Source organism: Neolamprologus brichardi, chromosome 2 (genome assembly GCF_056152115.1).
Source record: "Neolamprologus brichardi isolate AB-2024 chromosome 2, ASM5615211v1, whole genome shotgun sequence".
Taxonomy (NCBI): domain Eukaryota; kingdom Metazoa; phylum Chordata; class Actinopteri; order Cichliformes; family Cichlidae; genus Neolamprologus; species Neolamprologus brichardi.
In genome coordinates, this window is record NC_142105.1 from 19,696,804 (window position 1) to 19,720,569 (window position 23,766).

At 43.3% G+C, this 23,766-nt stretch overlaps 3 protein-coding genes across 4 annotated transcripts in view; 2 read left to right on the forward strand and 1 right to left on the reverse strand.

Moving 5' to 3' along the window:
- The first annotated feature begins 6,699 nt into the window (after positions 1 to 6,699).
- On the forward strand, positions 6,700 to 10,213 carry LOC102775661 (type-2 angiotensin II receptor-like). The gene is made up of 2 exons (XM_006781767.3): positions 6,700 to 6,873; positions 7,371 to 10,213. The coding sequence occupies exon 2, from the start codon at positions 7,434 to 7,436 to the stop codon at positions 8,769 to 8,771; it is 1,338 nt and encodes a 445-aa protein (XP_006781830.2). The 5' UTR covers positions 6,700 to 6,873; positions 7,371 to 7,433; the 3' UTR covers positions 8,772 to 10,213.
- Positions 10,214 to 13,022: 2,809 nt separating this feature from the next.
- Positions 13,023 to 15,866, forward strand: sh2d1ab (SH2 domain containing 1A duplicate b). Its single transcript, XM_006781766.3, has 3 exons — positions 13,023 to 13,438; positions 13,743 to 13,806; positions 15,499 to 15,866. The coding sequence occupies exons 1-3, from the start codon at positions 13,302 to 13,304 to the stop codon at positions 15,760 to 15,762; spliced, it is 465 nt and encodes a 154-aa protein (XP_006781829.1). The 5' UTR covers positions 13,023 to 13,301; the 3' UTR covers positions 15,763 to 15,866.
- A 1,410-nt stretch (positions 15,867 to 17,276) lies between these two features.
- Positions 17,277 to 23,766, reverse strand: part of tenm1 (teneurin transmembrane protein 1) — a 191,752-nt gene continuing 185,262 nt past the window's right edge. For both annotated transcript variants that reach the window (XM_006781765.3, XM_087848169.1), the window contains exons 35-38: positions 23,309 to 23,610; positions 21,667 to 22,373; positions 20,845 to 20,987; positions 17,277 to 18,876 (exon numbers count right to left, since the gene is read on the reverse strand). In XM_006781765.3, the coding sequence (XP_006781828.2) occupies positions 18,121 to 18,876; positions 20,845 to 20,987; positions 21,667 to 22,373; positions 23,309 to 23,610 (1,908 nt within the window). In that variant the 3' untranslated portion in view covers positions 17,277 to 18,120. The remainder of the gene's footprint in view (positions 18,877 to 20,844; positions 20,988 to 21,666; positions 22,374 to 23,308; positions 23,611 to 23,766) is intronic.

Here is a 23,766-nt window from a genome sequence, read left to right on the forward strand (position 1 = left end):
TGCACAACAAAAGCACACCACACAGTGCAAGACTGTTTTTCCCCTAAATTACCAGGAAGTTAATCAGTACTAACTGTATAGTAGTGACTTTGTTTCCTCTATAAGCCTGACTTGTCGCCTTAGTCTAGTGTGTTTATATGTAAATGACTTTGCTATCATCTTGGTGTTCGCTCGCTCGCTCTGTGGTATAGTATCGCTTCCTGTTCCTGCTCAAACACAGTGGTGTTTCTGAGTAGCTTATTTGCTTAGCAGTTTAATTAACAACTTTTAAATACATTCTTTTTTCACAGTATAATCTTCACGTGCTTCATCCGAAGCACACTTTCTGTGTACTCACTACCTAATTTATAGTATTCACTCACTGTCTCTGTACTGTTTCGCTAGCTTAGCTCGTAGCCGACCCGTTAGCACCATGGCTACTTCACCTGTCCCTTCTGCACTTTCTTGCTCATTGTGTCAGATGTTTAGTTACTCCTCGGCCTCCTTTAGCAGTAATGATATCTGTAACAAATGTAGCATATTTGTAGCTCTGGAGGCCAGGATTACTGAACTGGAGACTCGGCTTTGCACCCTTCTCTCACCCTTAGCTAGCCAGGCCCCTGTAGCTGGTGCAGCCGAAGATAGCGTAGGCCCCGCTAGCTGTTCCCCGGCAGATCCCAAGCAGCTGGGGAAAGACGGCTGGGTAACGGTGAGGAGGAAGCATAGTCCTAAACAGAAGCCCCAGGTACACCACCAACCTGTTCATTTGTCTAACCGTTTTTCCCCACTCGGTGACACACCCGCTGGGGGTCAAACTCTGGTAATTGGTGATTCTGTTCTCAGACATGTGAAGCTAGAGACACCGGCAACCATAGTCAATTGTCTTCCAGGGGCCAGAGCAGGCGACATTGAAGGAAATTTAAAACTGCTGGCTAAGGGTAAACGTAAATTTAGTAAAATCATAATTCACGTCGGCAGTAATGACACCCGGTTACGCCAATCGGAGGTCACTAAAATCAATATTGAATCGGTGTGCAACTTTGCCAAAACAATGTCGGACTCTGTAGTTTTCTCTGGTCCCCTCCCCAATCAGACCAGTAGTGACATGTTTAGCCGCATGTTCTCCTTAAATTGCTGGCTGTCTGAGTGGTGTCCCAGAAACGATGTGGGCTTCATAGATAATTGGCAAACCTTCTGGAGGAAACCTGGTCTTGTTAGGAGAGATGGCATCCATCCCACTTTGGATGGAGCAGCTCTCATTTCTAGAAATATCGACAAATTTATTAAACCCCTCAAAACATGACTATCCAGAGTTGGGACCAGGAAGCAGAGTTGCAGTCTTACACGCCTCTCTGCAGCTTCTCTCCTCCTGCTACCCCCCCCAAAAACCCATCTCCATAGAGACTGTGTCTGCTTCCAAAAAGACAAAAAACAAACTAAAAACCAGCAACAAACAACTTAAACATTTACAAAGAAAGAATAATACAGTATCCACATCTGAACCAAAGAGTAAAACAGTGAAGTGTTTACTTCAGAAGATGTGAAGATTTACTCTGCCTTACAGAAACCTGGTTGCAGCAGGATGATTATGTTAGTTTAAATGAATCAACACCCCCGAGTCATTCTAACTACCAGAAATCTCGAAGCACAGGTCAAGGGGGCGGTGTGGCAGCAATTTTTCACACCAGTCTATTAATTAATGAAAGACCAAGACAGACTTTTAATTCATTTGAAAGCCTGATGCTTAACATTATCCACCCCAGCTGTGAAACTCAGAAACCAGTCTTACTTGTTATCATCTATCGTCCACCTGGGCCTTACACAGAGTTTCTGTCTGATTTCTCAGACTTTATATCTGATTTAGTTCTGAGCTCAGATAAAATAATTATTGTGGGTGATTTTAACATCCATGTTGATGCTAAAAATGACAGCCTCAACATGGCATTTAATCTGTTGTTAGACTCAATTGGTTTCTCTCAAAATGTAAAAGAACCCACCCACCACTTTAATCACACTCTAGATCTTGTTTTAACATATGGCATAGAAACTGAACATTTAACAGTGTTTCCTGAAAACCCTCTCCTGTCTGATTATTTCTTGATAACATTTACATTTACAATAATTGATTACGCAGCAGTGGAGAGTGGACTTTATCAAAGTAGATGTCTTTCTGAAAGCGCTGTAACTAAGTTTAAGAATATAATCCAGCCACTGTTATCATCGTCAATGCACTGTACCAACATAGAGCAGAGCAGCTATCTGAACGCTACCCCAACAGAGGTCGATTATCTTGTTAATAATTTCACCTCCTCACTACGTACGACTCTGGATACCATAGCTCCAGTGAAAACTAAGGTCTCTAATCAGAAGTACCTGACCCCGTGGTATAATTCTCAAACACGTACCCTAAAGCAGATGACTCGTAATCTGGAGAGGAAATGGCGTATCACAAATTTAGAGGATCATCATTTAGCCTGGAGAAATAGTTTGTTGCTTTATAAGAAAGCCCTCCGCAAAGCCAGAACAGCTTACTACTCATCACTGATTGAAGAAAATAAGAACAACCCCAGGTTTCTCTTCAGCACTGTAGCCAGGCTGACAAAAAGTCAGAGCTCTTTTGAGCCAACCATCCCTTTAACGTTAACTAGTGATGACTTCATGAACTTCTTCACAAATAAAATTTTTATCATTAGAGAAAAAATTACCAATAATCATCCCACAGATGTAATATTATCTACAGTTACTCTTAGTACCATTGATGTTAAGTTAGACTCTTTTTCTCCAATCGATCTTTCTGAGTTAACTTCAATAATTACTTCCTCCAAACCATCAACGTGTCTTTTAGACCCCATTCCAACAAAACTGCTCAAAGAAGTCCTGCCATTGATTAATTCTTCGATCTTATATATGATCAACCTATCTCTAATAATCGGCTATGTACCACAGGCCTTCAAGGTGGCTGCAGTTAAACCTTTACTCAAAAAGCCATCTCTAGACCCAGCAGTCTTAGCTAATTATAGGCCAATCTCCAACCTTCCTTTCATATCAAAAATCCTTGAAAGAGTAGTTGTCAAACAGCTAACAGATCATCTGCAGAGGAATGGTTTATTTGAAGAGTTTCAGTCAGGTTTCAGAGCTCATCACAGCACAGAAACAGCTTTAGTGAAGGTTACAAATGATCTTCTTATGGCCTCTGACAGTGGTCTCATCTCTGTGCTTGTCCTTCTTGACCTTAGTGCAGCATTCGATACTGTTGACCATAATATCCTATTAGAGCGATTAGAACATGCTGTAGGTATTACAGGTATTGCACTGCAGTGGTTTGTATCATATCTATCTAATAGACTCCAATTTGTGCATGTAAATGGAGAGTCCTCTTCACACACTGAGTTTAATTATGGAGTTCCACAGGGTTCAGTGCTAGGACCAATTCTGTTTACATTATACATGCTTCCCCTAGGCAGCATCATTAGAAGACATAGCATACATTTTCACTGCTATGCAGATGACACCCAGCTCTATCTGTCCATGAAGCCAGATAACACACGCCAATTAGTTAAACTGCAGGAATGTCTTAAAGACATAAAGACTTGGATGGCCACTAACTTTCTGCTTCTTAACTCAGATAAAACTGAGGTCATTGTACTCGGCGCTGAAAAGCTTAGAAATATGGTATCTAACCAGATTCTTACTCTGGATGGCATTACCTTGGCCTCCAGTAACACTGTGAGGAACCTTGGAGTCATTTTTGACCAGGATATGTCCTTCAACGCACATATTAAACAAATATGTAAGACTGCGTTCTTCCATTTGCGCAACATCTCTAAAATTAGAAATATCCTGTCTCAGAGTGACGCTGAAAAACTAGTTCATGCATTTATTACTTCCAGGCTGGACTACTGCAATTCATTATTATCAAGATGTCCAAAAAACTCACTGAAAAGCCTTCAGTTAATCCAAAATGCTGCAGCAAGAGTACTGACAGGGACTAGAAAGAGAGAGCATATTTCTCCTGTTTTGGCTTCCCTTCATTGGCTTCCTGTTAAATCCAGAATTGAATTCAAAATCCTGCTCCTCACATACAAGGTCTTAAATAATCAGGCCCCATCTTATCTTAATGACCTTGTAGTACCATATTACCCTATTAGAGCACTTCGCTCTCGCTCTGCAGGCCTACTTGTTGTTCCTAGAGTATCTAAAAGTAGAATGGGAGGGAGAGCCTTCAGTTTTCAGGCCCCTCTTCTGTGGAACCAGCTTCCAGTTTGGATTCGGGAGACAGACACTATCTCTACTTTTAAGATTAGGCTTAAAACTTTCCTTTTTTCTAAAGCATATAGTTAGGGCTGGACCAGGTGACCCTGAATCCTCCCTTAGTTATGCTGCAATAGATGTAGGCTGCCGGGGGATTCCCATGATGCATTGAGTTTTTCCTTTCCAGTCACCTTTCTCACTCACTATGTGTTAATAGACCTCTCTGTATTGAATCATATCTGTTATTAATCTCTGTCTCTCTTCCACAGCATGTCTTTTATCCTGTCTTCCTTCTCTCACCCCAACCGGTTGCAGCAGATGGCCGCCCCTCCCTGAGCCTGGTTCTGCCGGAGGTTTCTTCCTGTTAAAAGGGAGTTTTTCCTTCCCACTGTCGCCAAAGTGCTTGCTCATAGGGGGTCATATGATTGTTGGGCTTTTCTCTGTATCTATGAAGCGCCTTGAGGCGACATTTGTTGTGATTTGGCGCTATATAAATAAAATTGAATTGAATTGAATTGAACTTTGTAATTATAACTAAAATAATTGAAATTCCATGTAATTACATGGGAATTATGTCCTGAATCTGGAGCCATATTATATAGCCATATTTAAGCTTACATTAAAGTGCAATTGCATCCTCCCCCTTTGACACCACCCTTCTTTGCCTGTCACAAATATTAGGTTTGAAAAGCAGGTGGGTGGGGTTCCTGTGCCCACAGCCACAGCTATGGTTTGAGACACATTAAGGATATTGGCTGTCACTGTTTAGTAAGAGCACCTATCAATGAAACTCTGCATACATGTGGCAAAAAGTAGTTTAGTTATTGCGTTTCTGTGTATTTATTTTAGCTAAAACTAAGTCTAGTAGAGTAAAAAGAACAATATCTTCTGATGAGACGTAAGGAGAGTTTCATCACTCTGTTATGGTGGAACTGGTGAGGCACAGACATAGCTCTGCTTTCTCTGTCATCTGGTATTTCTGTTGGCCAGCATGAAAGCATAAATTTCTGTTTTTAGTTGTTGCATGCCATGACTAAGGCTTGGCTTCTGTTGATCTGTGTGTGTGTGTGTGTGTGTGTGTGTGTGTGTGTGTGTGTGTGTGTGTGTGTGTGTGTGTGTTTGCATTCCTGTCTCTGAGAGGACTGTTGATTTAAAGCTTTAGTGACCTTTAGGACAGGATGCCTTAAAGGGTCGTATGTCATGTAAAACATGGTTTTTAAGGTTCATCTTATGGAGCTGAGGAATGTGTTATTATCTGCAAAAGTCCTCATGAAAATATGACGTGTCTGAGTATGAGAACTACTGTGCATACCCAGCATGCCAGTACATGACAAAGTTTCCGTTCTGGAGAAGCAAAAGCTATCGCATTTTAATAATTTTGCGCTTTGCAGCACGTTCCCAGTTTCTCATATCCTGCAAGCACGCCACGGCAAACCTCCTCATTTTGCGGCCTTCAAAATCTTCTGCTTTCTGTCTCGCTTTCATCCTTCATCTTCGCTGTCAGTTTTCCCACGGCCATTAGAACACATCACGTCCTGATAGATGCTCAATGGAGCAGAGTGCGCGCACATGTAAACAGATCCAAGTGCGCTGGCGTCGATGAACGCACGCCGGGCTGAGTGCACCCGCATCTACACGTAGTGCAGCATAGGTGCAAACGTGCGCGGGCGGGGAGAGATTCGTGCTGATCAAAGGAGCTGTGATGTAATCAGTGTCGGAGCTTTGCACGCATCCCTCATTAACTTTCACCAGAGGCCTTAATGAAAAACCACTGGAGGGAATCTCCGCTTTCTCTCCTTCCTTTCCCTCGTCTTTCTCTCCCTTCTGCCTTCGCATCTTCTTCTTCACTCCCCGCAGTTCCTGCTCATCTTCCTCCACATCCATCTTCCATACTGTGCTCTCTCCCCCCTCCCTTTTTTCTCTCGGGCCCAGGAGCTGGTTTGACTTCCGCTCAAATAGAGTAAATATTTCCCATGGCTTATCTGACCGCCAGCAGGACCAATATGACACAAAGTGCGAGGCTCTGCTAATTAACAGAGCCTCTCTTTCTGGGGTCAGAGGCCCCATCGGGGGCAGTTAGAGCTGTAAGTTTGAAATACAGAACACGCCAGCGTCCCATTTATTACGGTCAGGTATGACACGCCGCTGTGTGGCTGCAGTCACTGGAGACAAAGTTTTACTACAACATACATCTTGATTTGATTTTGTTAGTTTCTGGTGGAAGTTCCTGGAGGGAGGGCGGGGAGGGATAAAGAAAGGATACAGGGGAAAAAAAGAAACAGAGCAAGTTTATTTCTTTCTGTTCTTCTCCTTCTGTGCAGGCTGGCTTACGTCCAGGTACAGTCCAGCCCCTTGGTAGTGATGAAGGTGTGTGACGTACAGCAACTTCCCTGTTGTGCAATCGTCAAGAGACTCCCGGGGCCTATAAGACCCCCAACGTCATCTGGTTTCTCAGAGTCTGGAGGTTGTTTTCTCCACACACACACAGGCGGTCCAACTCATGAGCATGATACAGTCCGGGGTCTTCAGCTGTGCAGATTTCTTTTAAAGGGGTCGAGGAGAAATTGTCAAGACATGGAGTTTAGCCAAAAGAAGCTTTGAAAAAGAGCTAGATTGTTTGGACTGGACGCTCAATTACATCAGGTAAAGAAATCATAAATGGCTTTTCTAGTCTAAGAGCGAGAGTTTTCTGTTTTCTGTTTTCTATCACAACTTCAACCGTCAGAATCATTTTTTATTGGAATCAGCGTAGTCGATGAGATAATTTTCCATGTACGAATGATGGCTTGCTTTGAATTTAATTTTTTATGCAGTTAGTAGTGATTTCACTTGTACACTGTTGCGAGATTAGTTTTTAGTCTTTTTAACACTTTTAAAACTTTTTCAAATGAATTCATGATTGTTTCAAAAATGTAATCTTTAATTGAAGAAAGATGTTTTTTACAGTATTCCAATAAAACTGGATTACAGCCACTGGATTACAGTGTATCAAGTATGGCGTAATGTATTTTTGCTTTGATTAGATATCAAGTGAGACACCTAATAAAGGCTCGCACCAAATAAAGATGCCTGTGTAGAGAAACTTTGTCCATAAAAGGCAGCTGAATTTTAAATGCGCTCTTGTTTTGCATTATTTCCAGCTGACTTTGGAAAACTCAAAGGAGGGAAGTTAAACTTTGTGAGGCAACGGTACATCCAGTTCCATGATGGCAATCCCAAATGACCTCTCCCTTTTCAACTCCACCTCTTCCCTCTATTCGACGGCGGAGCTTTTTGTGAACACCTCCCCGACTCCCTCTGCTCCCCTCTGCTCGGACTGGCCTCCTGTGCCCATGACCACAGTCATCCCCACCGTCTACAGTGTGATCTGTGTGCTGGGAACCATAGCCAACACCTTGGCAGTGTGTGTCCTGGCACATGGTAGTGCCTCAAGGAGAACAGTAGCTAACACCTTCATGCTGAACCTCTGCGTGTCCGACCTGCTGTTCCTGTTGTCGCTCCCGCTGTGGGCTGTCTACTACTCCCAGGGCTACAACTGGCCCTTCGGTCGAGTAGCCTGCAAAATCTGCGGCGCTCTCCACAACCTCAACCTCTACGCGTCTATCTTCTTTATCACATGCATGAGCATAGACCGCTACCTGGCCATTGTGCATCCACTCCGTTCCCAAAGTGCACGAGACGCCAAGCGCGCCCGGTTCACCTGCATCCTTGTGTGGGTTCTGGCATGTGCTTGCTCAGGCCCTACCTTAGCTCTGAGGGAGACCTACTACCTGGATGCGCTTGGTGTGGAGGCCTGTGCAATTTTATATCCTGATCATACCTGGTATCGGACCCTGGTCTGGATAAAGATTGTTCTGGCCTTTCTTCTACCACTCTTTGTCATCTCTTGTTGCTACTGTGCTATTGGTAGACATTTGTTGGTTGATACGGGGTTGGTAAGAATGCAGAATCTGTCTCACCCACACAGCATGTCATCCTTTAAATCACTACAGTCCCACGAGGGCTATAGTAAACCGGAGAGACCCCCCACCCCTTCTGTGAATCCCAGCTCAAGTGGAGCCAGACCCCTGGAGGGTAGGGGGCTTGAAAGGGTATTGTGGACAGTAGCTGCAGTGGTTCTGGCATTTTTCCTCTGCTGGTTCCCCTTCCACTGCGTGACCTTTTTGGATGTGCTCCATAGTGAAGGCTGGTTGGACAGCTGCTGGGTAAGGTGGAGCATCCAAAACCTCACTCCTCTCACACTCTGCCTGGGTTTCTCCAACTCGGCCATCAACCCTGTGCTCTACTGCTTCATTGGGAACCATTTCCGTGGCCGTCTAGGAGGCTTATGCAAGGGCCTGTGTGCTTGTTTAAAGGCCCGAGGGGAAGAACACAGCCAGAAGAGGGGCTCCTTCAGCACCAGGCTGAGCTCCTTCTCTCGAAAACTCAGTGACCTCAAAGACTTGGCGACTGTGGAGCCCTCTGGCTCTGCGTACCTGCCCCAATTCCCAGCCCTGACTGCAGCAAGGAGACTTTCTCATCCCCTCAGTGATAACTGCTGAACACCAATGAGCGTGGCTGTGTGAGATGTGTGAGTTGTTACTAAAACTAAGTCAAATTCTAGCAGAGGTCATTTCTGCTTTACAAAAAATAACTGTAGATAAAACATTTTTTCCACACTTGATTTGGACAGTCATCAAGCATCTCTTGTGAGTCACTCACATGATGTCATTTCTGGCTGCAGCAGGAATCATTTTGGAAAAACAACATTGTCAAAACTTAATGTACAGTACCTGATAAGAACCAAACAGCTGACAGACACAGTTTGTGCCTAGCAACTGAACAGAGTGGCGCAATTAGCAGCTAATGAAGAAGATATTCCCCCTGGAGTTGCTAGAAACTACAAACAAAGCTAAAACATAACAAATACTGCATATGAATTCACCATCTGGATATAAACACAAATCTAAACAAATGATCATATCTCTGTCCATAGCTGCTGTATATAAAGATGATTTATTCACAGCTTGTTTTATAGCCTCGCAGAATAAAAAAAAATCTGTTAGCTATAAGCAGCGCAAGCTACATCTATGCTAATTTAAGATTCTTAAGCATTGCTTTAGTTTTTATGTTCCTCTAGCCCAAATTACTATGAAATATAAGAAACTACATTGTGTTGCTGTGTTGCTATGTTGGGTAATCAGACCACATTATTTAAAAAGTCTAGTTGATAATTTAGCATTAGCCTAGGCTAGCTCTAGACATCTCACTAGCTAGCATTAATTTAATAGTATGCTTTTAAGTGTGGTTTGTTCTTATACAAATGTTATATCTTATATTTTTCCCATTTCTCATTGTATAATAATATTTTATATTAAATTGTTTTTTTTTAAAGGAAAACAAGCTAAAAACAAATACATTAATTTCACAAAAGGGTCTACTTTTCCGCTTTTTGGGGGACCAAAGTATCATATGTGTACTTGACATTTATCTGTATGTATTCTGTAAAGACTTGGGAAAAGAAATAAAGCAAAAACCACTTTCCATATGCCACTTCCTTTGCTTGATACAGTTCTCCAAAATGACTATGCCTTCCGTTTTGTGAAACCCGATCAATTTACTAGAGATTTCAAATGTTCCTTTTCCCCGTCTTACCCTCTAACAGCTGTGACTCCGAGCTTTCCCCACCTGGGAAAATGAGAGCTGAGATTACTGTCAGCCTGGCAGATGGACATCCAGTCTCCCCTTCCAGAAAGCCTCACACAAATTCCGCACATATCAAGGCCAGATATCATAATCTCATACTAATATCCTTATGATGCATTCCAGTCCAGCCGCTTGTGTTGGTTGAGGGAGCCTGAAGCTGATCAATGATATATCTCTGCCTGCTATTTGTGTCCAGTATAGATTTGCTGCATTCTGCATTGACCCTGGGCTGTCTCTCTGTGAGCTGAGAGCCAATACAACATGGTGTAATTTTGTTCCGGACTGGTGGTTGCAAGGAATTTTTACAAGCAGGAAAGCTAAATTAATAATCACTGAAAGGCTTTATTATGAATAAATGGTAAATTCTTCTTTTCTACCTTGAATGTTTTTTGGGGAGCGGGAGGACTGCTAATAAATAAAGTGAGGAAAACTTCTTCAGTCTACTTGAAATACATGAATATTTCTGGCTTTTTGCCACTGGGTGGCGCTAAAATGCTGCAGAATCATTGAAAGAGATGCCATTGGCTGCTAACCCAGTCAAAGGCCCAAAGTCCCACTGCTCATGATCTTTCTGAGCCGAGGGAAAAATGGCTCTGACACAGACTGATGACTCATGTAGGCTACACTTCTGAATGTATAAAAACAGACACCCGCGACAAAAGCCGCATTAAAGAGAGCCACCCGCTTGGAGAATACGCTGAATGCCAGAGTCACATGGATAACCTTTCTGAAGGGTTTTTTCTTGCAGAAGCTTTTTGGTGATGTGAAGGACACCATGCGGTCAAGAACAGCATTCAGTCCTGCAAATAAAAAAGCCTACATCTGAACATGACAGATGAGCTCAGGGTACCAGACGCCGTGCTATCAGCAAATTGACGTTTCCTGTGGTAATGCCACCGCAGTAAACATTGAATATTTTAATCACCAGACTCTTAATTTGACACGACAGAACTTTCCTACTGATGGGACAGATTGCTGGATGAGTTTGTTGTAAGCGCAGCTTCATTAGCTGATTCCTCGCTCTTCTACAGAGCAGGTGGGAGTGTCTTTGAACACACGTTTAAGCAGAAGACAAACTAAGAGATATGTGGCTGAGGAGATGTGTGGACATGTGATGAGAAAATGCATGCTGAGAAATACCGAGAAGCACATTGCTTCGGGTTTTTTTTCTCCCTTCCTTTATCTGCTTTAAAATGTCTTCCTCTGACATATCAGTTTAATTCAGCTGAACACCCAAGTGCAAATTAGACTTTTCTTTCTTTTCTTGTCTTCTCTTTATGTGTTCCATTACAAGTTAAAGTAGAGAAATAATAAGAATTGCTGAGATTTTTTTTTGCCACGCATCAAAGGGAGGCAGGCCAGTGGTGGGAAAATAGGACGAATCTGCCCCTTTATTAAAACTTTAAAAAGTTTTAACACATCATGTCACATAAACTTGTAGGTGGAAGGCTTGTTGGAAAAAACGTCACAGCGAATCTAATCTTGAAACATTGTCATTTGAATCTTGAGCATGTTGAGGTGGCAGTTAAAAAGAAATATTCTGAGGAGGTTACAGCTCCTGGTATCAGGAAACTTGGATATGAATTTAAAAATATTTCTAAAACAAACTAGTGAAAATAAGTGAGAATAGCTGCAGTGCACTGCTGTGAGCTGTATGTAGTTATTATTTTGAACTACTTTATAGTTCCACTTTTTGCAGTAATATAGTCACTGGCCTCTTTATTAGGTATCCTTTGTTAGTACCACGTTGGACCACTTTTTCCTTTAAAACTGCCTTAATTCAATGAGGTGCTGGAAACATTTCTCAGAGATTTTGGTCCATATTGGCTTGACATCACACAGTTACTGGAGATTTGTTGGTGGACCGCTGTGATGCAGATCTGAGCTCACTGTCATAATCAAGAAACCTTTAATTTTTGTGAGATGTTATCCTGCTTGGGTGCACTGTGGTGCAGATGGACATGGTCAGCAACAACACTGAAGTTGGGTGAGGTGTTGAAATGATGCTCAGGTGGTACTGAGGGGGCCAAAGTGTGCCAAAGAAAATACCTCCCACACCATTACACCACCAGCAGCCTAAACCACTGATACAAGGCAGGATGGAGTCTTTGCGTCATGTTGTTTATGCCAAATTCTCGCCCTACTGTCTGAATGCTGCAGCAGAAATAGAGACTCATCAGATAAGATAATGGAAGCTGTGGTCTTCTGCTGTGTTTCTGCTGATCTTAGATCAGCAGAAACACTCAGATCAACCTGTGACACCAACAATCACCCCACATGCAAAGTCATTTAAATAAACTTTCTTTCCTATTTTGAAGTGTTTAAATTTAGAGGTTGTCTTGACATATTCTTCATGCTTAAAATCCCTAAATGAGCAGGTGTACTTAATAAAGTGGCTGGTGAGTGCATACATAATGTAACTAGGCATCAGTTATGTTGACAAATTTATCTGACATTCCAACAAATTTCACAATTACACTAAAAACAGAAAAGATTTGAGAAATTAAAATAGTTGTTTCCATTTTTAATAAATCGTCTAAATGTGTAAAAACAAGCTTGAAACTTTTAAAAGAACAGCTGTGTTATTTTCATTTGTTAAATCAATTTTGTTGCGTATTATTTATTGCATTTATTATTTTTTATTTAATTAGGAATTTTAAATCATTCTGATATATTCTACATGTTTTTTTTAACAAGCATGTATAATTAAGGATCTGAGCACATCTTCCATGACTGCCTACATATTGTACCACACAATTCATAGAAGTTGTTTCAGAGCCATAGAGTCTGAGCAAACTTCTGCTGACAAGAAACCAAATTGAGGCTGGAAACAGTGCACGTTAGTGCATCATCACAGCATATGTTTTTCCTATGTGAAAAAGGGCAAGATTGCTTCACTTCATCCCTCTGTTGTGCTTTCTTCTGTTGTGGAAATGTTCTGTTAGAATCTTTTATGTTATTTCCTGTCAAAAAAGAAAGAAAAAATAGTATCATTTCCTGAGAGATAGACAAACCCACACTTTACTTGTGCGTGTGTGTGCGAGCTCACATGTGTGCGTGGTATAAAGAAAGAGGAAGACTGTAAGAGCCAACCCAGAAAGGTTAGAGGTTAGTGAGAGAGCTGCTATCACTGTAGGTAAACAAGTGTAGAGAAATCAGAGAGCTCGTACGCCAAAGCTCAGGCTCCCTGAGCAGATATTTGAACTGGTGAGAAGCGGGGATCGAAGGAGAGGCTAGACAGCTTGCCTTACCTGTGCTCCCAGTCCAGAGCATATCCAGCAAAGGCAAGAAAAAGCTTTCCTGTAGTAAAGAGGGGAAAAAAGGTAAAGTGGGGAAAGAGACACTTTGGGAGCAGAAGAAAAAGAGCATCTGGGGGAATAACTGTGATGGAAAACCTGCCCGTCTATCACGGACCCATCGGCAAGGACGAGGGAGAAAGGCGGCTGGGCCAGGACGGCCGAGACGGGTGCTACCTAGTCCGCAACAGTGACACCGTGGAGGGTGTCTACTGCCTGTGTGTGCTGTGAGTACAATCAAAGAAAAAAGTGCAACATCTGCTTTTGTTCTACTTCTCTAGGCTGAGACCTCATAATCACATCAACACATACAAAATCCTATTTTGTGCTGTTATAGAGATTATCGATCCCCTCACGTTTAGAGAGAAATGCAAGCGCAAAGGCAATACGGCAACCGGCTGAGTAATAAGTAACTGTGGTCTCTTAATAAGCATCAAATAAAGATTCCCAAAAGGAGAAGTGATAGTGACAGTAAGAAGAAACACTGAAATACAAACCCATGTTTTTGTTTGTGTGTGTGTTTGTATGCAGATGCCAAGGATACGTCTACACATATAGAATCCACAGAGATGATGCAGGCTCATGGGCAGCAGAGGTAGGACATTTTACTATTAAGATTTCTTTTTTCATCCTGCGTCTCGCTCTTTAGTCTGTGCTGTGCCTCTTTTCACTCCCTCCCCTCCCCAGAAAAGTTCGCAGAAGCAGCTGCACACATCTGCCTCGCTTATTGGTTTAGAAGTAGTTTTGGTGCTGGTTGTAATTCAACAAGCTGCGGAGGCACAAACATGTGTTTAGTTTTTTTGAGGAGTGACAGCACTGAGAAATGGGTACGCTTCTGCTTTAGCAATAACACCCAGTGAAATTCATCTCCCACCAACCCCCACCTCAAATTTTGAAGATGCCACAGCATCAGCATATACTCCAGAGACGGGGGTGCAGAATTGCATTTGACAGCATTTCTGATGGGATGTGTAATTGAGCGCCGAGGGCTGGCGAACACCCCGGGATTGGGAATGTATAGAGACATCTGAAGGCCGCGTCTATCTCCGACTGAGCGCGACACTCTCGTAGCGACATTTTAACCTCGCTCATTCTCACTGATGCCGTCAGGCGAGCAGATGGGGATGGATTGAGGGATTGAAGGAGAGCGGTGTGCATGTGTGTGCATGTTTGGGTTTCGGTGTGGAGGCTTGAATTACAAGAATTTCTCTACAAGCTCGATAACAGTTTCCATTATTCATGCGCAATATCAATCACTCTAATGAAATATTCTCGGGAGCAGAGGTAACACTTGTGGCCGGAGACAGGAAACATCCGAAGTGCTGTGCTGGGCGGGAGAGCTCCCCACATTTGATTAAATGATGTTTTTTTTTCTTTAAAAAAAAAAACATATAAAAAGAAAACTGTTTTCACCGTTGTACTTATTTATTTATTTATTTATTTGCAGTTTGATTGATGGGGCCGAATGAAAACACATAATGTATTTTTTTTTAAAGGCCTTACTTGACAAAATTATAGCGCTGTAGTGGTTTAGGAATATTAAACGCTGGAGTGACAGCTGTGGGCAAACAAACAAGTGCAGGGAGGGAGTGGAAAGAAAAGGAAAAGAGAAAGATTAGAGCGTTTTCAATTAGAAATAATGCAAAGCTCCCTGTGAGAGAGAAAAATGACTTTACTAAGCTATCATCATTTCTTTAAAAGATATTTGTGTGTGTTTTCTAAGTTTTATTTCAGTGCTTCTCTGTTACAAATAAGGCTCTTGAGATTACTGGACTGTTAAAGCATCTTGTGGTGCATTAATCCTAAAATAATGCTTCTTATTGACTTAAAAACTATCTAAAATACCCACAGGAGAGGATGTTTTCATAGGTAATTGCATCCCGTATATTCCCAGTGTAGCTTTTAAACTCCTTGAGTAGATCATCAGTATGTTTCCCTCCCTTCCACAGCACGTGGTGTTTTTTTTTATAGCTCTTATATATATTTTATCTCTTCTGCCTCGTCTTATTTATTCATCTGTCCTTTTACTTTGGATTACTGAATCCAGATATGCAAAAAATGTATAATTGACACCATCCCCAGTCCATCCCCACGACGCACTTGTATTACTGCCTCCACTGGCAGCATATCTGATGTCTTTTTATAAGGTAAAATCTGCGAGAGCTCATTTCAAGGCGGCTCTGTCCCGTCCTCTTCATCCCCCCACTGGGGTTTTGATGTGGAGATGGGGAAACGCTTTGAATTCTCTGCACTTCTACTTCTTTTCTCTCTCTCTCTCATGTTTCAGACCACTCCTGGTGTGCAGAAACGATATTTCCGGCAAATCAAGAATTTGATAGCAGCTTTCCAGAAGCCTGGACAAGGAATTGCCATGCCTCTGCTCTACCCTGTCACCGCTCAGAGACGGGCACAGACACACACAGAGGAGTCCGGTAATAGCCCGTCGACGACGGAGAGCAGCCCGAACCCTTACTTCCAGCAGCGGATGCCACATGCTGCACAGGGACAGAAAAACAGGAACAAGAAGGAGGTGCGACAAGCTTTTGGTTAGGGGCGAACCCTAAGCTGCACCACTGACCTCATTTCTAAGCAGAAATACTGCCAGGGCACCATTCCTGCTGTTTGCGTTTTTTGCATAATGTGCATCAAGTAAATGTCATTCCCCCCCCCCCCCCCCCCTATTTGCTACATTGAGCTCATTTAGGCTCCAGCAGTGACTCAGATCTCAGCCTCCTTCTACTTCTTTTTTTTTTTTTTTGCATATGCAGCACAGAAAGTGCCCCCCCCCCCCCCCTCCTCCCCTCTTAACTTTCTGGGATGTAAAAGATTCAGCTGCAGAACCATTAATATCCATTACCGCATACATAAGCTGACAACAAATATTGTGCTCTGTTTTCTTAATGCAATAGAGTTGTGTGAGCGGCAAAGAAAATAAATGATATTGGCTGAAATAAACTCTTTTAAATAAGGTCATGCACACACAGCCGTACACACCCGAGCCTGCGTTTGACATAATGCTGAGGGGAAAGGAGGGGGGGAGAAAAAAATTCAATTTGACATATTGGAGTGCTGATTTCCACAGAGAGAATGCTGACTACTGGTGTGTGTGCATGCGTGTGTGTGGGTCCATCATTCACTCGTCTGATTGGCATTACATGATGAAAAAAAAAAATGAGAGAGAAAGAGGAGCTGAAAGAGGAGAGCATCCATTCAGCGCAGACAATTCTTCAGTGCAGCGGTCTCCTAGCAACCGGACCCTCCATCTTTTCACCGCGGAGATGAGGTTGGACAGTATCTAACGGAGCATATGGTTTCGAAGGGAAGGTGCATCGCGGCCGATCGGCAGAGTGCTAGTCGGGAATGTATATCACCTGCTCGCAGTCAGAACATATGCATTGTGTGTGTGTGTGTGTGTCTGTCATCCGCGGCCCGGGAGAGGAAACACAAACAATTAATGGTGGGCAGATGGTGGAGCGACGGCGGGAGGCGAGTGTGTGTGTGTGGGGGAGGCGATGGGGGAGGCAGACGGACAGGGAGGTGGATTAGCAACATTTAAAGAAAAAAAAAAAAGTTCTTTACTTTCTTTTTTAAACTTTTTTTTGTGGGGAGAGGCTTGGAAGTGGTTCACATGTAGTCTGATTGGCATTTCCTAATGAGAGGAGACAAGCTGGAGAGAACAGCACAGCCAACTCCAGGTCCTGCCCCTTCTGCACTCACCACCCACTCGCTGAGCCTCAGCTGTCACATTTCTTTTTCCCTTTCCTCTGTGCTTTTCTTTTTTTCTTTCCCTCTTTCTCCCCTCCCCCCCTTTCTTCTTCTTCTTCTGCTCTCTCTCCTCTGACAGACGACGCAGGTTTTCTCGTGCATATCTCGGTTCGAGCCATAATGATGGGTGATAATGACAGCACAGATTTGAAAAGTTACAAACTCCCAGAAACAAGAACAAAGAGAGCACAACAAATGTGTGGCAGGGAGGCGCGGAGACGACGTGAACGAGAGCGAGCGGAGGAGAGGGGCAGAAATAATAAGTAACAACGTCTATGAAATCCCAGCCAGCGATTTTGGTAATTCACACATAATAACTTTAATCAGCTTTGTAACCCAATAAAGTCAGATTTTTCAGCGAGAATATTTACTATAGCCATGTATAATTCTTTGCAAAAATGTAACTGTTTTTCTATTGATTAACAATACTGACACTTATGAACAACAGAACTTCCAGTTGAGCACTTCTTTTTTTCAGTGTGAGAAAGCACTGGCTATATACATTCTTGATTTTTAAGTATACACACTCATACAAACTACTGTTGGAGCACACCAGAGGCGGAAAACCACAAGAGCTTTCCTTCTCTAAAGGGGGGAAGTGTCAGAGTCGACAAGGCCTCTCTTACACAATATGTAAACGATAGTATATCCGAGGTAAACCATGTAGGAACTCAAATGGCAAACCGAAGAGCTCTCGATTCGAGTCACGAAGAGGATTATTCACTGGCAAGATCCTAAAAGTCTTCTTCCCTACAGTGCCGTGATGTTGAGCAGAGTCCAGAAAATGATGAACAGTGTTGAAACAGCGAATGGCAGTCGGTCAGTCGGCGAGTCGGTCGGTCGGCGAGTCGGTCGGGTTGATCAGAGATACAAAAAAGCAAAGCCACAGCCAAACCACACTGCTTGTGCCACTGTTAGAAATTGGAGAAACTGGACGATAATAATAAAATACCATCATTTTGTCACAATTAAAGGCATTTGGAAGTTTTTTGTTTTTTTCCCCACACATTCGCTCTTCTTCTTCTTCTCTGATGTCGTCTTCTTTTTTTTCCCCCCCGATACAGTATAGAAACAGTAGAACAAATCAGAGTAGAGTAGAAACAGGCAGTCTTTGGTGGGGTGGGGGGCCGCTCGTATGTCTCTGTTACCTGCCCCCCACCTCGCTCAGTGTCATAAAGTGGATGTTGGAGGGGCAGTCAGACAGCTCCGGCTGCTGCTCTATAGGCAGGGAGTAGTAGCCGTCGTAACCCTGAACGCGTCCCCCGGACAGCAGCTGCTGCTTCTCAACCTCGCTCCACGCCCTGCTCCCGGCGTCTCCCGCTTCCACCCTCCTTCTCTCCTTCTCCCAAGCTCCCTCCACTGCCCTCTTCCTCGCCTCCTCCCTCACCCGCGCCCTTTCCTCCTCCTCGCTCCCGCCGTACCGCACGCACAGGCACAGAGACCCCTGCTGGAGAGTGATGTCGGCAAAACGCCGAGTCCTGCCGTTCACCGTCGCGCTCATTTGAGACACGCTCACGTTCACGCCGCTCTCCAGGACGCGGCCCCCGACTCCCAGCCCCAGGGCGAGGTCTTCCTCGATCGGCCGCGACTGGAGGAAGTGGTGGGTGTCGCAGCCGTGCACGGTGAAGCTCATCCCAGTTAGGTGGATGGCGCCGTTCAAGATGGCCGCGACTCGGCGGCTGTCCTCGCTGGCCACTCCGATGACCTCCGCGCTCACTCGGCCGTGAGAGACTGCAAAGCGGATGCTGGGGCCGAGGATGGAGGGTCGGGAGCCAAAGGGAGGGGGGTGCGTCGGTCGGTGGCAGGTGGAGCCCACGGGCTCAGAGACCAGAGGTAACCTCTCCAGGGAGATGAAACTTCTCAGCTGGCGCCGCAGCTCGCACTGGATTCCCAAAACCAACTAGAGAAAAACAGACGGAGTCATTTATTACAGCGTTCTGCATGACGTACAGAAACACACGATCCACACTAGATATTTAGACACGTAGAAAACCCGAAGCACTTTGAGAGGCAAACCTCCACCAAGACACATCACTGTCTGGGCAACTTTTAAAAAATACCATCATATTTTATTTGCAGTTTGCGTGGCTCCTTTTAAACCGACTTTAGGAAGTTTGGAAATGCAGTAAAAACAAGTGCAAAGTGCTTTTTATTTTATCTGTTGTGTTGAAAACCATTTTAATATACTTCACATACTTTGGAGTATATTTATTATTTTTTTATTACATTTTATTGTTCAGTAAATTCCTTTTTAATATTTAGTAACAAAAATTTTTTTTGATCACACATTTATTAAAAACATAAAATAAAAAATTTAATAAAGGGTTATGGATTGTTGCTCTAATGTACAGGACAAAATTAACAAACTATTCTCAAAAAGTATGACATCATGTTCTGGTCAGAGTGAAAACGTATCGTCATTTTACAGAAATTTACAATTTTAAAGAAATGTGCACTGATGTGTCATCACACTGACAACATGTGACAGACGGTGCTATAGGCAGTAGCTTCACACTGGCTAGCTGCCCGAGCACTAGAGTGCCTTTAACACTACTGATAATGTCTATTAGACATCAGCAAAGAAAATCAGATAAGGCTACTCGGATTACACAAACATTATGTAGGAGGAGGTCATGGATACTAAAGTACTAATGTAAATAACTGGACATGAATAAGCTGAACTGAAATATTTTTTTAAAGATGTAACACATTTAAAATCCCCACATATCTTTTCTTATATGACGATATGGTGTCAATAAAAACAACGGCAGTAGGAAACATAGTTTTATTAAATAGCTAACATAAAAAGCTATATAGCATAGTTATGCTTGACCTTCAGATCAATTTGGAGGTCAAATATAACCTTACAAGGTACTTTCTATATGTTGAGAATACCCATCACACCATTATTCTTACATTTTTAAGAATAATAGTTTCTATCTTATAAGGATTTTCTCATTAAGTTGACCTTGAAGTCCTCGGTGGATGTAAGAAAAATTTTAATGTGTCTCTGACAGGAAGACAAAACGCCCATTTACATCAACCAGCTTAAAACCCACCAGTCAACACAACATGCGTGTGTTTGGACTGCAGAAGTAAAGACATGCATGAACAGGAAGAAGGTGGCCCAGCTTTAAACCCGCAAGGTTTGAATACAGAAGCTGCAGGGTGGCTGTGGCCTTACCACGCTGTGCACAACGCTATAAAACAGAGACACTGGGACCCTCAAACGCTCGTGCCAATTTACCTTAACGACAATCAGTCTATGAACTAATTAGTAAATCAACTAATCATTTCATTACTCGTACTCATTCTGGAGAATATTCTCATAATAATCAACTCAGTGTTGATTTTCATCCATATAGGCGATTACGAAGAATCACTAAGGTCATAAAAATGGCAGATAATTAGCAGGTAATTTGAGTTTTCATGCTTCTGCGGAGGACTCTCAGTCTGATCTCACACGAAGACCCAAAGTGTTAAACGAATGAGATAATATCAAATAAGTATGAGTAATTATCAAAGTGTTAATCACAAGCACTGACATAGGCTGTCTCACACAAACACACACACATCATATATATATATATATATGTATATATATATATATATATATATGTATATATATATATATATATATATATATATATATATATATATATATATATATGTATATATATATATATATATATATATATATATATATATATATATGTGACATATCTTCATGAAAAATATTGTTTCGCAGTCACATTAAAGACCCTAATACATTTGAAAAAATGTTATACATATAGTTTAAATATACAAAGCATTACCACAGGCACACAGTGTTAGATATGAAAGAATCTAGCAGCGGTGTGATGCTCACCTTGCTGGAGTCCCAGTCCTGCATCTTGGTCGGCGCCTTCATCAGTTCGTATGTTTGTTCCATTCTTCCCACCTCAGGCTTTGGGAAACCGGGGACCACGTTATGAAGTTGAAAGCCAAACAGCTGCAGCCAGCTACCGATGTCTGGACAGGAAGAAAGAAAATTGCACGGAGGGAGAAAGTTTAGAATTTAATGTGTATACTGCAAAGCAAACAGACAGTCATGAGGGCAGGGAAAACAACACCTCGTATGGGAAACCACACAATGCATGAGTGCAGCGTGCGGCAGAGACGGGTCTGCTGGTGTGCCCGTGTGTCCCACAAACACACTCCTTGTGTAACAAACAATCCCGCTGCAGGGAAACGTGACAGGCCAAATGAATGTTCTATTAAGCAGAAGGACAGACGCCCCTGCTGACATCCTGTATTCATCTTCTACTCTCCTATCCCATCTCTTTCCCTCGTTTCAGTTTCTATTTTGTCTCTCGGGGAAACAGTATGTTCTTGACAGGCAGAGGGAAGAAAACACAACCGGCTGTGTTAAAGAACAATGTGATCAGAGGCATGGCTGTCCTTTCTGTTGCCAGTAAATCCTGTCTGTCACAGCTTCACGTCTCTGACACCCAGCACACCTGTGGTTAGCTATGTGGCCCATTCACTCATTCTTTATGGCAGATGTTTCCCCTGTAGGTGCGCGTATAGGAGTAGGTGTCACTGAGTGATCTATCTTTCTGTATCACTTAGTTTCTGTCAGTCAGTCAGTTATTTGCTTTTGACTTGGCAGCAGTGTGCGTGAGTGTGTCTGCGCATGTGTGACGCTCACCTGTTGTAAACTGCGTCACCTCCTCCACCCTCCCAACCGGGCAGTTGTTTTTGAACGCGTACAGGTTAAAAGGCTTCGGCTCCTTGCTCAGCTCCCCCCACAGTTCGTGATTCGGTGAAGTCCATCGGCCCGCTAGCGTGTCATAGTCCCGCCTTCCCAGGTGGACGAGTCTCGTGAAAGGATCGTACAAGCCTCCGTGGAAGCCGATGACAAGCTGGAAGTCTGGGTTGGTGTCCTGGTAAACCTCTCCGTAGGGGGTGTAGAGAATCTCTTTGACGAGCCGCCCCTTGCTAGAGAAAACCGCCCTCGGGCTCCCCACGCTGTCGCAGGCTACATAGTACTCCTCTCCGCTGCTCAGCTCCATGGCGATAAGGTGACCCTGGAGGTCATAGTACAGCGACGTGATCAGATTGCTGCTGTGGTTGTACAAGTGGCTGACCCTGGTAGGGTGTGACAGATCGGCATAAAAGAACTGCAGCTGCTCGCCCTGGCTGCTCTTGGTGGCCACGCGGCGGCCCAGTCCGTCGTAGCGGTACCACACGGTGCGCTCGGTCACGCGGTTGAAGACGCGGGTCAGCAGGCCGTTGGAATTGTAGTCAAACAGGTCGTTTGCTCGCTGGCGGAGGAAGCCGTCGTCGTCCACGCCGTACTGCAGCTCGCCGAGATGCGTGATGCGGTCCCTCTGGTCGTAGCGCAGCGGCGTGAGCCTGAAAACAAACATCAGACCCTGAGTGATATTTACCGCATGCTGTACACAACTACAACTGTGCATCAGTTTTGTTGGCAACTGCTCAAAAAATCATATTAGTATGCAACAAATGTAACCACAACGTAACCGGGATTCTGGTGCCAAATCTGTGTAAAAGTTTGTCTCAGCCGTTTAATAGTTCACCCGGTCTGACTGCGCTCAGTCTCATCTGCCGTTCAGGTTCTGTTCTGTGGCCTTTCTGCAAACTCATGAGCAAATGTGAAAAACTGGAGGCAGCGGGGAAGCACCAGCAAGATCTCAGTGCATAACAAAGGTGTTAATGACAACAGATATCCCCTATTAGACAGCGTAACAAAGGTGACATAACAAAGGTTACAGTTGATGGGCTGAAAAACAGTTTCCAGTTCCATAACTATCGTTTAATGTAAACAAAAAATTGCCTGTAAGTCTCTCATTGACTCGGTTCTCACCTACAGACATCACATCCTCAAACACCTTTCCTTCTGCTTAAAACAAATCAAAACTGTTATGAGTCATTAAATGGTTAAACAGCATCACCGTCACTGTCGACTGTGATAGATCTCCACACCAAGGCCGTTAAATGTAAAGTCAGCACTATCATGCACGCCTCTCACACCCACTCATTCCAACTCCTCCTATCAGACCACTGCTATAATGTCCCTGCAGCCAGAGCCAATACTGTTAATACTGCTATATGACAATTATTTACACGTGTGTAAATAAACAATGTCTTATTTTGCTATTTTATTGGTTTCCTCTGAGAGCCACGCTTAAGATATTTATCCACTGCTTTGCAATGGATAATAACGATTTCTGAGCTGATCTGAATTATCAATTTATTAATAACAAACAGGCAATTTCTTTTACATTCAATGCTTTCTGTACAGTAAATTGGTTTGTGTGCCAACATACCTTGCACTGGTTCCGTGGCTAAGTAGATTAATGTTCCCATTCAGGTCGTAACTATAACGCCACTGAGGCCGCTCGTTGACTGAGGCGCTTTGCAGCTGGCTGTCTGCATCATACTCGTAAGTGTAACGGGTCACATTGCTGTCCACGCCCACTCTGATGTCGCAGGTGGTTGTACGTCCAGACGAGTCGTACTGAATGGTCATCCAGTAGGCGATGGACTTGAGGATTTCATATTGGACCTCCACCACCTGGCCGTAGGAGTTGAATACCTTGGTGTGCTTCATCAGATGGGTGGTGATCACCTAGACAAACACATATTGAGTCCATAAGAGTCCATGAAAGTGTCACACCAAACTCGTGGGCTAAAAAGTTGCTTGTTTACACATGCAGCACGCTCTGGAAACAAAATTGCAACAAATTGTACAAGTTTAATTATTTCACTCTCCTTTGGGTCTGTT